This window comes from Neoarius graeffei, chromosome 20 (genome assembly GCF_027579695.1).
Source record: "Neoarius graeffei isolate fNeoGra1 chromosome 20, fNeoGra1.pri, whole genome shotgun sequence".
Taxonomy (NCBI): Eukaryota; Metazoa; Chordata; class Actinopteri; order Siluriformes; family Ariidae; genus Neoarius; species Neoarius graeffei.
The window spans coordinates 63,510,769-63,527,490 of NC_083588.1; the positions used below are offsets into that span (position 1 = coordinate 63,510,769).

General features: G+C 42.2%; 1 protein-coding gene and 1 long non-coding RNA gene across 2 annotated transcripts; one reads left to right on the top strand and one right to left on the bottom strand.

The window, feature by feature from the left end:
• Positions 1 to 7,129: 7,129 nt before the first annotated feature.
• LOC132869090 (deleted in malignant brain tumors 1 protein-like) lies at positions 7,130 to 16,488 on the top strand. The gene is made up of 6 exons (XM_060902443.1): positions 7,130 to 7,208; positions 7,929 to 8,243; positions 8,328 to 8,606; positions 8,778 to 9,125; positions 9,205 to 9,336; positions 15,979 to 16,488. The coding sequence occupies exons 1-6, from the start codon at positions 7,130 to 7,132 to the stop codon at positions 16,131 to 16,133; spliced, it is 1,308 nt and encodes a 435-aa protein (XP_060758426.1). The 3' UTR covers positions 16,134 to 16,488.
• Positions 10,697 to 12,866, bottom strand: LOC132868916 (uncharacterized). Its single transcript, XR_009650896.1, has 3 exons — positions 12,260 to 12,866; positions 11,005 to 11,169; positions 10,697 to 10,726 (listed from the first exon to the last, which is right to left on the bottom strand). It is a non-coding gene; the product is annotated as an uncharacterized LOC132868916 (long non-coding RNA).
• Positions 16,489 to 16,722: the final 234 nt, after the last annotated feature.

The following is a 16,722-nucleotide window of genomic DNA, read 5'->3' on the forward strand; positions in this document are numbered from 1 at the left end:
CTTCCCTCTGCTGACCCTTCTACGGCTTTGGTTGAAATCCCCTCCTCTCTTTGGGCTGAACAGAAGGATGAGGTAGGCCTGGTTAATTGTGTTCCTTATGAAGCTAAGCTGAAACATTTGCTCCCTGTTTATGTTAACCAGTATCCTCTCTCTGAGGATAAAGTCAAAGGGATTGATGTCATCTTACAGTCTCTCCTTGAACAAGGCGTGGTGAGAGAGTGTATCAGCCCGTACAATACACCTGTCAACCCCGTGCCCAAGCCAGACGGTACCTGGCGTTTTACGCAGGACTTGCGTAAGATTAATGAACTGATTGTTCCTGTAGCACCTATTGTACCTGACGTTTCTTCTGTAATATCACAAGTTCCTGCTGATCATTGCTGTTTCTCCGTCATTGATCTCTGCTCTGCTTTTTTCAGCGTTCCGGTTGGAGAAAACACACAGCCTTTGTTTGCGTTCACGCACAGACGGAAGCAGTATACTTGGACACGCCTACCACAAGGTTTTATTGATTCTCCAGCTGTATTTTCAGCTGTAATTCGTAACGCACTTTGTGACCTCTCCCTCCCCCAGGGCTCTGTGATCCTGACCTACGCCGATGATCTTCTGATATCTGCTGAGTCCCTAGAAATCTGCCAAGACGCATCATTGCGCCTGCTCCAACATCTGGCGAAAAAGGGTTTCAAGGTTTCCAGAACCAAGCTCCAGTTCTGCAAGGACGCTGTTAAGTATCTGGGCTTTGAACTCTCACAAGGTTGTCGTAAGCTGTCAGCTGATCGGGTGCAGGCGATTCTAGACACGAAACGCCCTGCCACTAAGCATGCCCTCATGTCTTTTCTGGGTCTTATCAATTATTGCAGACAATGGATCCCTGACTGCTCCTCCTATGACAAGATTCTCCGTTCTGCAATCTCTCATCAAGACCCACAGCGACATCCTTTGACCTGGACTGACACTATGATTAACGCTTATCACTCCCTCAAAAGTGCTCTCTGCTCCGCCCCTGCTCTGGGTTTGCCTGACTACTCCAAGCCCTTTCATCTCTACGCCTGCGAACAACAAGGTACGGCGTCTGGTGTTTTGGCTCAGGAGCATGGAGGGGGGATTCGTCCGTGTGCGTTCTTATCTAAAACATTAGACACTGTTGCTCAAGGCTTGCCTGCGTGTCTAAGAGCTGTCGCCGCCTGTGCCATGATGGTTTCAGATGCAGAGAAATTGGTTTTGTCTCACCCACTGATCTTGCACTCGTCACATCAAGTTAAACAGGTATTGCAAAATTTACAGACTCAACATATGACTGCGCAGCGACGCTCCGGATATGAAACCATTCTCTTTTCTACTGACAATCTTGAAATTCGTGTCACATCCTCTAACACTGTAGGTCACGCTCTCGCACGCCTTCTTAACTCTCAGGGCGACACTTTAGAGGACACTGATCATGATTGTCTATCTGAAATCCTGCATACTACCAGTATCAGGCCTGATCTTTCCTCCAGCCCTCTGGAGACTGGGGAAGTAATCTTTGTTGATGGCTCTTGTTCTAAACCTTCAGATAATGTTTTCCTCTGTGGTTATTCTGTGTGTTCCCTGCCTGACATTGTACACGAGGCCTATGCTCTCCCTTTCTCTTCCGCTCAGGCAGCTGAATTGTATGCACTAATGCGTGCTTGTATTTTGTTTCAGGGCAAGGACGTCACAATCTACACAGACTCTCGTTATGCCTTTGGGGTGGCTCATGATTTTGGGAGGATTTGGCAGTCACGGGGCTTCCACGCCGCAGATGGGAGGCCCATTTCACACTCAACTTTAGTACAAAATCTTATTGATTCTTGTCATCTCCCTAGGTCACTCGCTATAGTCAAGACTAAAGCGCATGCCTCGGGAAACACCCCTGAACGCATGGGTAACTCTCTTGCTGATCGTATGGCAAAATTTGCTGCTGCTTCTGGTGTCATGTCTCCTGGTCTAGACTCTTCATCATGTAATACATCTTGTCTTGCTAGTAGTCTGATCCCAGATTTAGACCTTATCTCTTTACAGGCTTCAGCTTCTCCAAATGATTCTGCCTTTTGGCAGCTACAAGATGCTTATGTCGCCTCTGATGGTCTATGGTACAGCCAAGATGGCCGCCTTTGTCTTCCATCACATTGCCTTCCCTTCCTTGTGCGTGAATTTCATGGCGTAACACACCGTGCACGAAGGGGGGTAAAGGGGGACATGAATAAACTTTTTTGTATAGCCAATCTAAACAGTTTGGTGGATTCAATTCTCGAGAGATGCCTCATTTGCGCACAGAACAATCACTCCAAAGCAGTCGCGAAACACGAGTGTTTACCCATACCGACATCTCCATTCTTAGAATGGCAAATCGACTTCACACACATGCCTCCCTGTGGGCCGTTTAAATATCTTCTGGTGATTGTGGATAAATTTTCTAAATGGGTAGAAGCCTTTCCGTGTTCTAGAGAGAATGCAAAGGTAGTGACTCGTACGCTGGCAAAAGAAATAATACCTCGTTATGGGGTTCCAGATGCCATAGACTCAGACAAAGGTACCCCTTTCGCCTCAAAGGTCACACAAGATCTGTGTAAGTATCTTTCATTAAACTGGCGCTTTCACATTCCATACCATCCTCAATCTTCTGGTATCGTAGAGCGTACTAATCAAACATTGAAAGACAAACTAACTAAGGCTATGCAGACCACGGGTTCCAGAAATTGGGTAGACCTATTACCAGCCACACTGGCTGAAATTCGCATGACATCGAAGCCTAGTCTCGGCGGCTATTCTCCCTACGAGATCATTTTTGGGCGACCGTTCCCTGTCCCCTGGAGAAAAGGGACTCCGGCCCTGGGTACCTCTGATTTGAAGACACACATGGATGAGTATTCTGCAGCCCTTATCGATAAATTGCATGAAATTTGTACTAAAGTCAATAGTACGATATCATTTCCACCATCAGCAAACACACACCCCTTCCAAGTGGGAGACAAGGTGTTGGTGAGACTTTTTAAACGATTCGGACAATTGGGAGAACCTAGATATAGTGAGCCTGCAGAAATAGTCGCCATTACTCGTACTGCTGTCTTAACTGACCTTTTTCCACAGTGGATCCATGCCACCCGACTGAAGAAGGCTCGATAATAAAGTTGTGTTACAATAATCAGTTGCTATTAACGCTTTTTGTGTCCCTATCCAGTCTCTTTCTCTCTCTCTCTTTCTCCCTTTCTCTGTGCTATAGAATTGACCTGTGTGCAAACGCTGACTGAGTTGTGCAGCCCGGCTGACTGAGAATCCGTTACTGCCTGTGAGACGTTGTGAACGAGAAGGGGGAAGAGATCTTGCGTCCAGTCTGGAATCCGAACCGCGAACCGTTTGGAGCCGTGGAACCGAACCACCTCACTACAACCATGATGGTCCACATCGCGGGTCTCGTGACATCACTGCTCGGGGCAGGGCTACCTGCCCGAGCCTTCAGGATCACTTCCTTGCTCGGGGCAGGGTTACCCGCCCGAGCCTTCGTGACTATTCTCCTATTGCTCGGAGCAGGGTTACCCGCTGGAGCTGGACCTCGAGACAACATCTTCTGGCAATTCGCTAACTGGACTGCACGGGCTCACACAAATGAAAGTTGTTATGTATGTCATTTGATGCCATCCTCCACTATTATTACACGCCCACCTTTGCCGTTATGCTCTGAAGCTTTATATTATGCTTGGGGGCCAAAAGGCCAACCTTCTAAATTTTGGGGCCCTTTCTGTAATTACTATCCTCACCCTTCTGTGGTAGCAAAGTTAAACCAAACTTCTTCAGTACATGGCACAAACACCTCCGACATTATATTACAAGATTCTATTCTCACTACTCTAAAAGTAGATATGCCTTCTAATTTTACTTTCCCTCATTGTTTTAGAATGAATTACTCTCAAAAAAGTAACATTTATTTAGGACACATTCCTAAGTCTCAATGCAAGCAGATATATGATCAGAATTCCGTCACCTCTCCATGTCCTCGCTGGGTCCCGAATTCATGTCGATGTAACCCTCCGCTAACCGATTGTACACTCAACAGTATCGGATATATCAAGAATACATGTAGGGCTCATCCTAATTGCGTTCCACCACACCCTAATAATTATCTTGGTGTTAAATTAGCATTAAACTGGTACTGGTACTGCGGTAATAGTAATCTCCTTGTTTCGTTTCCCACCAAGTGGTCAGGCATTTGCGCTCCCATACAACTCAAAAACGCTATCACTGCTATCCATCCTTTCTCTGCTCATCGCCCAAAACGAGATGTTATTCATAATTTTCCGCCCCTGGAACATCATCTTACTACCAGGTGGCACCGGTTTTGGACATCAATGTTTCCTCATTTTGGTGTAGCTGATTTATGGAAGAATGTAGAATTAACACATTATCGCTTGGCCAGCTTTGTTAATGAAACCATTAAAGCCGTCGATGGTATTAGAACAGAATTAACCTCCCTGCGTCTAATGACTACTCAAAATCGTATGGCCCTTGATATTTTGTTAGCAGAAAAGGGGGGTGTTTGTGCTATGATTGGAGACAGCTGTTGCACTTTTATTCCCACTAATGATAACCCGGATGGTGAAATAGGTGCAGCCGTACATCAAATGAGACAAATTGCTCAACAACTAGAACATGATGAACATGGGGATACGGCAGGGTGGGTGTGGTTTTCTGGACTGTTTGGTAATTGGTCTAGTTGGTCTGCTATTTTTTCTATGTGTATTCCTGTAGTGGTGATTGTTCTTTTGTTTATTTTCCTGGGACCTTGCATTTTAAGATGTTTGATGGACAGAATGCATAAGATGATAAATAGTCTTACCCGCAAACCTCTGCATAGAGAGAACAATGTATATTATCGTCCTGCTAGGGTGTAACACTAATCTTAATCATAATCTTACTTACATGTTTACTTAATCAAAATCTAGTTAATACTATGATTAGTATTAAAGGGGGGAACTGTTGGGGTCAAATTTTATTATATGGAGATTATGATCAGAATATGAATCAGAATCAGTAGGTTGAATAAAGATATAGGTATATGTAGTATGTAGAATCTTAGTGAAAAATATTAATTCTCCTTATTCTGATGAATACACCAAACGACCTTAGTCCGGCCGGGCATTGGGCAATGTTTGGGAACATTTTGTTTATGAATGTGTATTTTGAATGTGTATTTTGAAAACAGAGTCTGAAGGTCTGTCTTAGTGTCAGACCACACTCAGAAATAGTAGACTTAAAGTTCACGATCATGCTTATTCATTCAGTTGAATCTTAGGTCATGGCTTCATAAAGGCTATGAAATATACTGAAATATATTGAAATATACTATGGTAATGATTAATGTTAGTTTTATAGATCCCGTAATTAATGATTAATTCCGTGATTAATGTTAGTTTCATAGTTCTAGATTAGTTTCATAATTATAATTAAGATCTTATGATTCTAAGGATTTTTAGTTTAAGAGCATTAACCTAATTTAGTTATAAGTTTAATCCTGTTAGTGGTTTAATTGTTCTCTCTCTATCAGACATATTCTCATTGTTCTTGTGGTTAAGTTGTTCTTATTTTTTTTTATGTTTATCCTCTTACAATATTCATTATTAAGAGCATTTGTTATTTTACTTATGTTGATGGAATCAAAATAATCAAGATGTAATTTACTGACATTTACATTCATGTGTTCAGAATTATTCATGTTAATTATAAGAATTATTCAGATCCTTTCTGTGCAAACTGTGTGCTGTTGACCTTCTACAGTGTCTATGTTTAAACATTCCAAGAATCAGACATAATATCTGTACCTTACTGTCAGCAAAAATATGTTATTATATTATGATCATTACACATTACATAGACACACACTCTACATAGACACACACTCATTACACACACACACACACACATGAAGACAAAACATAAACATAGCAACACTATAATACAGTCCCACAAATGTTTTCATTCTGACGAAGCAAGCGAATAAACTGACATGTGAACAACCCACACGTGTTCTCCTGTCCGTTTCTGAGCAAATTGACTCGTCCCGGGCCCGAGGGGAAGGCATCAGCACGAAGGAATCGGGGTCTCTTTCTGGGCGAACCCAACACCCCCACAGTCCAAAGACATGCAGGTTAGGTTAACTGGTGACTCTAAATTGAGCGTAGGTGTGAATGTGAGTGTGAATGGTTGTCTGTGTCTATGTGTCAGCCCTGTGATGACCTGGCGACTTGTCCAGGGTGTACCCCGCCTTTCGCCCGTAGTCAGCTGGGATAGGCTCCAGCTTGCCTGCGACCCTGTAGAACAGGATAAAGCAGCTACAGATAATGAGATGAGATGAGATGAGCTGAGTACATATCACAATGACCACATTTCAGAGGGAACTAAATTTCACCGATTTTATGAAATCGAAAGGCTGTCTAGCTTTAAACTTTAGCGTTCTCGCACAATTTAGAGAATCAGAAAACTTGGAATGTAGGTCTACATGATGCAAAATAATAGAATTTGGGGACGATTCTAACCACTGAGACATGACTCATAAAATCAACAAAATAATAGGCAACAATGTCAGGATCATTAAGTAAAAGAACCAGCTAAATTCAGTTTTATCTTTCCTCAGCGTTTCATTACGGTTACTTGCATCTCGGGTAATATTTTTGTTGTTTTTTCTAAAGGTTGCATAAAACTTAAATGGGTCGGGGTGGGAAGAAAAAACAACTGAGGTCCTTCAACTAAAACCCTTCTCTTGCCTCCTTAATGCGCCAGGCCTGTTTTCTACTATAATGATTTGGCAGCAATTATTATCTCATCTCATTATCTGTAGCCGCTTTATCCTGTTCTACAGGGTCGCAGGCGAGCTGGAGCCTATCCCAGCTGACTACGGGCGAAAGGCGGGGTACACCCTGGACAAGTCGCCAGGTCATCACAGGGCTGACACATAGACACAGACAACCATTCACACTCACATTCATACCTACGCTCAATTTAGAGTCGCAATTATTATTTTTTGATTAATTAAAGAAAAACACCTCATACATTTCATCTATTTATAGTGGCATTTATTTAATGTTGTGAAATGTCTGTGAAATTAGCTTCTGTTATCATGCTATATGTTATAGTAGCTTTACACAGTGGTTCCATCACCATCGTGCAGTTTGTTTGGCACATTGCTAACGGTCCAGGTGTTGTTCACAACTATAGAAATGATCACATTAGAACAGACACATTACTATATTTTAGTCTTTTCCGATGAGCTGCTGTTTAATCCAATGGATGGTAGCAGATTGTTCAGATTAATGTCTGTTCATTTCATGAATGTAAATGCCTCATTGTGCATGTACCCTTTAGTCAAGGCAAAATGAACTGCCATTTTTCCATCAATCCTTTTGTGGCCTGCATTTACTGTATCAAGCTTAAATATTTTGTATTAACCACAATCATTTTAAGGGGAAAAAAGCATGCAAAATATAAAGTTTTGAATATAGTTTGGATTTTAAAAAAAAATTGGTTATTTACAAGACTGGACAAATTCAATATTGTTCAGCATATAAGGATTGAAAACGGGGTATTTCAAAGTTTTCTCAACTGATTTTATTTCTAATATTATTTCTCTTTATTTGACGGCAATCTTTTTAAGGAAAAATGGGCAAAACTTCAATACTCTGATATTTGTTCATCTGAGATTCTGTGGTTCAGATATGAAATGGACTTTTCAGTGTCAAAACAAATTGAGAATTCTCAGAATTCAAAGTTCAAGCTTTTCTTCAGCCTCAAGTGTTTTTTTTTTATATTATTTCTTTTTATGGCTCCTGAGTAAAATTGATAGAAAAAAGATCAGTCATTATTAGTGGCTGATAGTACATCATTAGTAAAACCTTCTACCTTTTTGTATAACAAATCAGGAGGTAATCCAATCAGGCTGGCGAATGGATCGAGTAACTGTTGTGGTCGAGTGGAGATCCAGCACGATAGGCTTTGGGGAACAGTGTGTGATGATGACTGGGACTTAAAGGATGCAGAGGTGGTGTGTAGACAGCTTGGATGTGGTAAAGCCGTCAGCGCTCCTCATGGTGCACGCTTTGGTCAGGGGAGTGAACCGACCTGGCTGGATAATGTTCAGTGTACTGGAACTGAGAGCTACATAGATCACTGCTCACACCGTGGATTTGGAAAGGAGAACTGTGGACATGGGGAAGATGCTGGAGTCGTATGCTCAAGTAAGTTGTTACTGTTTTTGGAACCGTATCCTGTTTACAATGAACACAACTGCAAAATTATGAAATATATTTCTTTATGATCAGACTTGCAGGCTCCCACATTGACTCGGATCTCCCCAAGCTCTGGGGTCTCACCTGGAGAAGTCCTTCAGTTCAGATGTACCACACCCAGCCCAACGTGCACCTCTGTAGACTTCAGTTTATATAAAAATGGGACATTAATAAAGAACCAAACTGCAGAGTCCACAGCAACATTTTCGCTGACTGTAGATGCCTCACATCAGGGTCAGTACACCTGTGACTACTCATACAGGGAAAGTAACTCCATATCATCCAGGAGCAGCTCCATTCCCATCACTGTGGGTAAGTAACATTTTCTGGACTTTTTTTAACCAGTACCAGACACATTTTCAAGTTCTGATTGCAGTCTAGTTTTGTTAATTTCTTCATTTTCAGTTAGACTCACACTAACTGGCTTTTATATTTGAAATTCATGACAAAAAAAAAAAAAAAAACCTCACTGTTGTTTTCTAGTGAACTTGCAGCAGCCCAATATCTCCTTCCATGCTGATGATGAAGGCTTCCATCGGGGGTTAAACAGATGGTTCCATAGGGAGTCTGATGGACCAGAAGTGGCAAAGGGCTATGGCTTCTCCATCATCTGCTCCACTGAACCTCAGTATCCAGGAGGTTCCTTCCACTTGGAGTTCAGTGAATCCAACATCACCAGGACTCAGACATCTGTTAACCACTCAGCCGTCTTCCTTTTTCCTGAAGCAGATTTTGTCCATCCGGGAAATTACAGCTGTACTTATGAAGTGAACGTGTCTACACGCATCTTTACCTCCACTGCCACTGAACCCTTGGTCATTGTTGTGAAAGGTATAGTAAAATAAACTAGCTCTGTTTTTGTGTTCTGCGGTTTAATATTTCAAAAGCTTGATGATGGTTTCTCTCTCAGCATCTCTGGCTCCCTACATTGGTGTTGGAGTGACGGCAGGATTGCTTCTCATCTTAGTTCCAGTCATCATTTGCTTTGTAAAGACACAGAAAGGATGGAAATTTCAGCTGGATAAGAAGAAGGATTCACAGCGTGAGTTGTGAAAGTCACAAACATTTAATTATATATTTTAAAAAAAAGTCCCATTGAAGATGGAACTAATATCACTTTGGTTTATATCACAGCCCTGTTGCATCTGTAAATCTGATTAATTTTCTTGAACAACAGTTCTGACAGTAGTGCAGCTACAGATCACAGGTTTATATTTACAAGTGGCGACATAGTGGTTAGCACTGTCGCTTCACAACAAGAAGGTTCTGGGTTCGAGCCCAGCAATCAACGGGGGCCTTTCTGTGTGGAGTTTGCATGTTCTCCCCGTGTCTGTGTGGGTTTCCTCCAGGTGCTCCGGTTTACCTCACAGTCCAAAGACATGCAGGTTAGGATAATTGGTGGCTCTAAATCAACTGTAGATGTGGCTGTGAATTGTTGTTTATGTGTATGTGTCAGACCTGCAATGATTATGGCAACTTGTTCAAGGTGTACCCTGCCTCTCACCCATAGTCAGCTAGGATAGTCTCCAGCTTGCCTGTGACCCTGCACAGGATAAGTGGTTACGGATAATAGATGGATGGATGTATTGCTGACATGGTGTAAGTTTCCTACAAGGACATGTTTCTTAAAGGTCATAGGCAGTGGTCAGAGGTGAAATGTAGAATATCAACTTTATTGTCTAGAAGAACGACCCAAAAAGCGAATTCAGTTTCCTTAGTGTCTAATTTGTAGGTTGTGTAAAATGTCTGAAAGCGATAGTGATTTTGAAGTAGGAACTCTCCAAATTGAATATTGAGAGGTGAAACCATATATGTATGAACCTATGGCCGGAAGCAATCGGTGAATCCCAGATAGCAGAGGGTCGTTGATTCGACGTGGAATCATCGGCATGTTCTTCGACCTATACGCCGTCGAATCACCGACGTTGATTCAACACCGCTTTGCTCATACGAGTTTGCGTTGAAACGACGTTGAAAAGTGGATGGTGGTCGACAGAGAATAGACCCCCTTTCACCCTTTATTCAACTACGTATTTTGGTCGATTTATAGTTGAATTTTCGGCGATGATTCATCCAACTTTACTTCCTGTTTTATGTACAACAGGAAGGCTACAAATTAAGCAAAACAGGCTAAATTAAACTAGCTAACAATAAAGCATCGGGGCTCTTGCCTAGGATGAACACACACATGCATACTTCAACCATGAAAGTGAAACTTAATTTATATCAATGTGCGTAGGCTACGTCCTGTTTTATGTACAACAGGATATAAAAATGCATGCAACAATGCACCTCTCCTAATGTTTGTCAAGCTATCTAATGAGGCATAACTTTTAACATTTATAAGGAACAGAACACACTTGAACAAGTTCTTAGAAACATTTTATGATTTATTTATAATTGTGGCCTATATAATCCTGCGGCGCAGACACCTGTACATGGAAACAGAAAAACATAACCAAAATTAATTTGATGCAGCATTGATAAAGAAAGTCAGCAGTAGGCTATGGGTTTCTAAATGCCACCCTACCTCATTATTTGGACATGGGGAAAAACTATATTTAACATCCAAAGAGGGATGGAGGGAGGAAAATTAAAACAAAAGAAAGAAATGAAATATAGAGTAGAGAATATTTGATAAAATTAAGGATGTTTTTATTCAGTAAACATTTAAAAAAATGTTCTACAACACTCTAGCCTAGTGACTTACCAGTAACAAAATAGACTTGAAGTATTCAGATCCGCTCTGCATAAAGCAGCTAAACACTCTCTCTGTCTCCTGGCAGAAAGCTCCTTGGTTTGCTTGTGTCTCAATCACAGCTGGTATTCTGTAGAAAGACTTCTTTTCCCCTTTCCCATCAGCTTTGTTAGAACCCTAACACAGCACAAAAGTTTACCATTGTAGATTTATGATGAACCCGTGGGTTCACATACCGCGCGCTGCCTTTATTTCCCCCAAATCACGAGTTTGTTGGTCTTCCAATGTGGCGCAGGGTTTGTTTACTTCCGGTTTCGGGTGACGTCAGTGAAAGGGGTCTAATGGGGGCATTACCGCCACCCACTGGATTGGGGTGTAAAGCAGTCTGAACAAAACGTGTAAACATAAACATAGGAGAAATGAACCCGTTTTTCTAACTCGTCCTCACTTAGTCTACTTTTCTTTTTTGATTAGTCTGGATTTGATATTGTAAATTTAAATGTGAATCAATGTATATTCATCGGACATGAACAAATGAATAAATCTTGAGTAATCTTGAGGTGTGTGTCCGGGGCGCGGTGTCGCGGGGGGGGATCGAACGAACCCTCCGATCCCCCTGGCTACGGGCCAGTTGCTCATCCTACCAATGTTGAAAACTGGCCGGCAAAAGTGACGATGGTTCAACGTCGTATATTCAACCTTCTCTGACGGTCGACAGATCAACCTTTACCCACGTTGATTCAACGGTGATAAATCGACCCTCTCAGACGGCGGAGAAATCGACGTTTCACGGCGCCGTTTCAACGTTGATTTTCTGACTTACGACGGAAACCGACCATTCTGACCAAGAATCGGCGCCGTTTCAACGTCCCTCTGCTATCGGGTGACATATGTGTCTCACTGGTTTGACCGTGCGGCCTCGGAATCGGACAGCGACTCGGCCGACTCTGATCGCGGTGACCCCAGACCTCAACAAGACTCGCGCCCAAACGATTTATCCTGGTAGTTATGATAAATTCCTACTTTTGTCGTAATACTAAATAAGAGCCCTTTTGAAGAGTAATTAAACCGCCCTCCCTAGTGGATATAGGGAACGATTACTGGACAGTGCGCCGGTAGGCCACATTAGCCTGCCATCCGCGGCATTATACTATTTATAGCCGACTCTAAACGAGGAAATATCCCTTTGTCTCATTTCCACAATGATTGTACAGGATCCCTCAGGATTCGTGACTGTCAATTGCAAGCAAAAGTAAAAAATGTTTACCTCCAATCTTCTCCTTTTTGCTTGAGCATTGCTGCTCCATTTCTTCTTTGACTGCTTGATTTTGTTTCACACGCACAATCCACTCTCCATCTTGTCTCCTCTTCCGGAAAAAAATAACCCTCTGGCTTCACGTGCACAATCCACTCTCTCAGAAAAATGTAAACTTCTTCCTGAACCGGTCCCATTGTTACAGTTCACTGCACAACAATAAGGCATGTTTTTTCTTTGGAAATTCCACAACGATTTGTACAGGATCCCTCAGGATTCTTGACTGTCAATTGCAAGCAAAAGTAAAAATGTTTACCTCCAATCTTATTTTTGCTTGAGCGTTGCTGCTCTGTTTCTTCTTTGACTGCTTGATTTTGTTTCACGCGCACAATCCACTCTCTCCACCTCATCTCCTCCTCTTCCGGAAAAAAACAACCCTCTGGCTTCATGCGCACAATCTACTCTCTCCGCCTCGTCTTCTCTTCCGGAAAAAAACAACCCTCTGGCTTCACGTGCACAATCCACTCTCTCTGCCTCTTCTCTCTTGGAAAAACTTCTTCCTGAACTGGTCCTGTTGTGACAGTTCACTGCACAACAATAAGGCATGGTTTTTCTTCGTCTCCTCTTTCGTAAAAAGCCAACCTACTCGCTTTGCCTCTTCTCCTTTTTTGGAAAAAGCCAACCCTCTCGCTCCGCCTCTTTTCCTTTTTCGTAAAAAGCCAACCCTCTCGCTCTGCCTCTTCTCCTCTTCCAGAAAAAGCCAATCCACTCTCTGTCTCTTCTCCTCTCTCGGAAAAAGGTAAAAACTTCTTCCTGAACCAGTCCCATTGTTACAGCGCACTGCACAACAATAAGGCATGGTTTTTCTTTGGAAATTCCTGAACGCACGTCTGCACTCAAGCCGAATGGCAATGTAAGTAAACAGAAGTGGACTCAACTCAAGCTGTTTGTTTGTCTTAAATGACATCATGCGCCGAGTGGTCACGAAAATAGCCGAACAGAAATTCGCCGCGATCCGCGCTAACTTCATCTCATCTCATTATCTCTAGCTGCTTTATCCTGTTCTACAGGGTCGCAGGCAAGCTGGAGCCTATCCCAGCTGACTACGGGCGAAAGGCAGGGTACACCCTGGACAAGTCGCCAGGTCATCACAGGGCTGACACATAGACACAGACAACCATTCACATTCACACCTACGGTCAATTTAGAGTCACCAGTTAACCTAACCTGCATGTCTTTGGACTGTGGGGGAAACCGGAGCACCCGGAGGAAACCCACGCGGACACGGGGAGAACATGTAAACTCCGCACAGAAAGGCCCTCGTCGGCCACGGGGCTCGAACCCGGACCTTCTTGCTGTGAGGCGACAGTGCTAACCACTACACCACCGTGCCGCCCTCGCACTAACTTTATTTTAATTATTATTTATTAACAATACTTCTTGGGACCAGAAGAAAATTACAGAGGGTTTAACATATAAAGTTTCACTCACTCATCTCATTTTCATCCGCTTATCCGGGACCGGGTCGCAGAGGCAGCAGTCTGAGCATGGAAGCCCAAACTTCCCTCTCCCCAGACACCTCGGGAAGAACATCGAGGCGTTCCCAGGCTAGCCGAGAGACATGGTCCCTCCAGCATGTCCTGGGTCTTCCCTGGGGCCTCCTCCTGGGGGGACATGCCTGGAACACCTCCCCAGGGAGGCGTCCAGGAGGCATCCAAAAGAGATGCCCAAGCCACCTCAACTGATTCCTCTCGGTGTGGAGGAGCAGCGGCTCTACTCCGAGCTCCTCCCGAGTGACTGTGCTTCTCACCCTATCTCTAAGGGAGTGCCCAGCCACCCTGTGAAGGAAACTCATTTCGGCCGCTTTTATCCGCAATCTTGTTCTTTTGGTCATTACCCAAAGCTCATGACCATAGGTGAAAGTCGGAACGTAGATTGATTGTATAAAGTTTCAAATGTGCATAAAATTAAAACCTTTGCCTATGAGCTTTAAGTATTTCTGGAAGGAGTTTTTAGTGTCAGCACTTTTAAAAAGTCAGAGGTAAAGCTATAATTTTTTCAACAAGGGAATGCCTTCACCGCAGAAGAGTTTGCAGAGAAACACTTTGTAGTTTCTCAGTTACATGACAAGCTGCTGCTGTATTTGTTTTTTTCACTTCAAGAAAGAGAAAAAAGAGGCTGGTGAGGGAACAGCTGTTTATGGCTGCTATAACATAAGTGAGAGCAGGAACTAACTTGTGTTGCAGACCTTGCAAAACAAGTCAATATAAATGGATAAAAAGTACACTGCCTGGCCAAAAAAACCTTGTCATTTGAATTTAAATAAACACATAAGAGCCTTTGATTGGATAATTACTGCAGCGATTAATATTTCAGCTGCAACAATTCTTTTAACCCTAACTGAAGCAGTCAGTAGCTTCTCATTTCTTAAACAAACATATCGGAAGATGCATCCCATGGCCATGGAAAAGATGTGACTGTGTTTCAGAAGGTCAAATTATTGACCTGCAGCAAACATCCATTATCCGTAATGGCTTATCTTGTGCAGGGTTGCGGGCAAGCTGGAGCCTATTCAAGCTGACTATGGGCAAGGGGCGGGGTTCACCCTGGACAAGTCACCAGGTCATCACAGGGCTGGTGCATAGAGACAACCAACCATTCATACACTCATTCACACCTACAGTCAATTTAGAGCCAACAATTGACCTAACCTGCATGTCTTTGGACTGTGGGGGAAACCGGAGCACCCAGGGAAAACCCATGCAAACACAGGGAGAACATGCAAACTTTGCACAGAAAGGCCCCTGTCAGCCACTGGGCTTGAACCCAGAACCTTCTTGCTGTGAGGTGACCGTGCTAACCACTACACCACCATGCTGCCCTGCATTAAGCAAAGAAAACAGTTTAGGAGATTGCTGAAGTGTCTGGAATTGGGTTAAGTCCAATGTTGTCCAACGCATTATTAAAACCTGGAAGGATAGTGGTGAACCATCAACTTTGCAGAAGGAATGTGGTCAGAAAAAACTCCTGACTGACCATGATCGGAGATCACTTAAGCACTTAGTGAAGCTGAATCATAAAAATCAACAGCAGAACTCACGGCTATGTTTAATAGTGAATGTAAGAGCATTTCCACATTCACAATGCAATGAGAACTCACAGGTGGTATTTTCCAGAGTGGTTCAGGAAGCATGAGGAATCATTTTCACACGTGAATTAACCACCACAGAGTCCCAACCTTGACCCCACTGAATGTCTTTGGGATGCTGGAGAAGACTTTACAGAGAGGTTCAACTCTCCTGTTGTCAAGACAAGATCATGACAAACAATTAATGCAACTCTGGATGGAAATAAATTTCGCAATGTTGCATAAGATTGTTGAAACAATGCCATGGTGAAATTGCACCATAATCAAATCTAAAGGTGGTCCACAGAAATATTAGTGTGTGAGACTTTTTTTTTTTTGGCCATGCAATCTATATTTCATTCATGGAAAAAATTAATCAATGGCAAATTTCTTAGGCACAAGAAGACAATCATCATTGTTGATTATTTTCTTGTAACAGCATGACAGTTTTATTTATGACTTGTATTATCCATCCATCGTCTGTAACCGCTTATCCTGTGCAGGGTCGCGGGTTACATGTATTATTCTTGTTTAAATTGAATATATCTTGATATTGAAAAATGACCTGGAAATGTTTGTGTATTTTGACTTAATCAACTTGTAGGGCCCAAAAACACATACGAGAGTCCCCAAGGAGAGATTGAGATGGATGATGTTTATGAAACCACTTTCTACCAGAAGGAAGATTCAGAGGATTCGGATAATGACTACCACAATGTTGATGCTGATGAACAAAGAATGGACATGAACAATGACTGAGGATGAAGAGGATTCGGATAATGACTACCTCAATGTTGATGCTGATGAGCATAGAAGTAACGTGGACAATGACTATGAGGATGAAGAAATTTATGCAAACTGTGTAGCATAGTGTGAAGAACTAAAAAAGTGTCCAATATTCACAGTCCAGAAACAATAACATGGTTAAATGAGGTAATTTTCCATCGTTAAGATATCATTATTGTTAATTATACATGGTTTAAATTACACACACTTCAGAATCAGTTTGTTCTTTACTCATTAATCTTTTCAGATGTAACAAGATTAAAAACTTTTAATTTAATTTTCTTACCGGTTTCATACACATTTATGTTACGACTCCTTAACATTGAAATAATTTAGAGAGCAAATAAATTGGTTATTTTAATGTTAAATATTGAAGATTAAAATCAACAGTCAGCATTGTACAGTGTTTAGATGTTTTACAGCCGTACAGAACCTGTTTTTATATATATATAATTTTTTTTAGTGGATTTGGGCCAATCTTTTAAAAAAATATAATTAAAATTTTAATTTAATAAACTATTTTTGTATAGTCTAAAATTATTATTGGGTTTTATTACATTCT

Bases quoted from the DNA above. Each gene is read 5' to 3' on its own strand.
- LOC132869090 (XM_060902443.1), top strand. From the start codon at position 7,130: ATGCTATATGTTATAGTAGCTTTACACAGTGGTTCCATCACCATCGTG. The intron at 8,244-8,327 runs GTAAGTTGTTAC...CTTTATGATCAG, and splicing joins TGCTGGAGTCGTATGCTCAA to ACTTGCAGGCTCCCACATTG. The intron at 9,126-9,204 runs GTATAGTAAAAT...TTTCTCTCTCAG, and splicing joins CTTGGTCATTGTTGTGAAAG to CATCTCTGGCTCCCTACATT.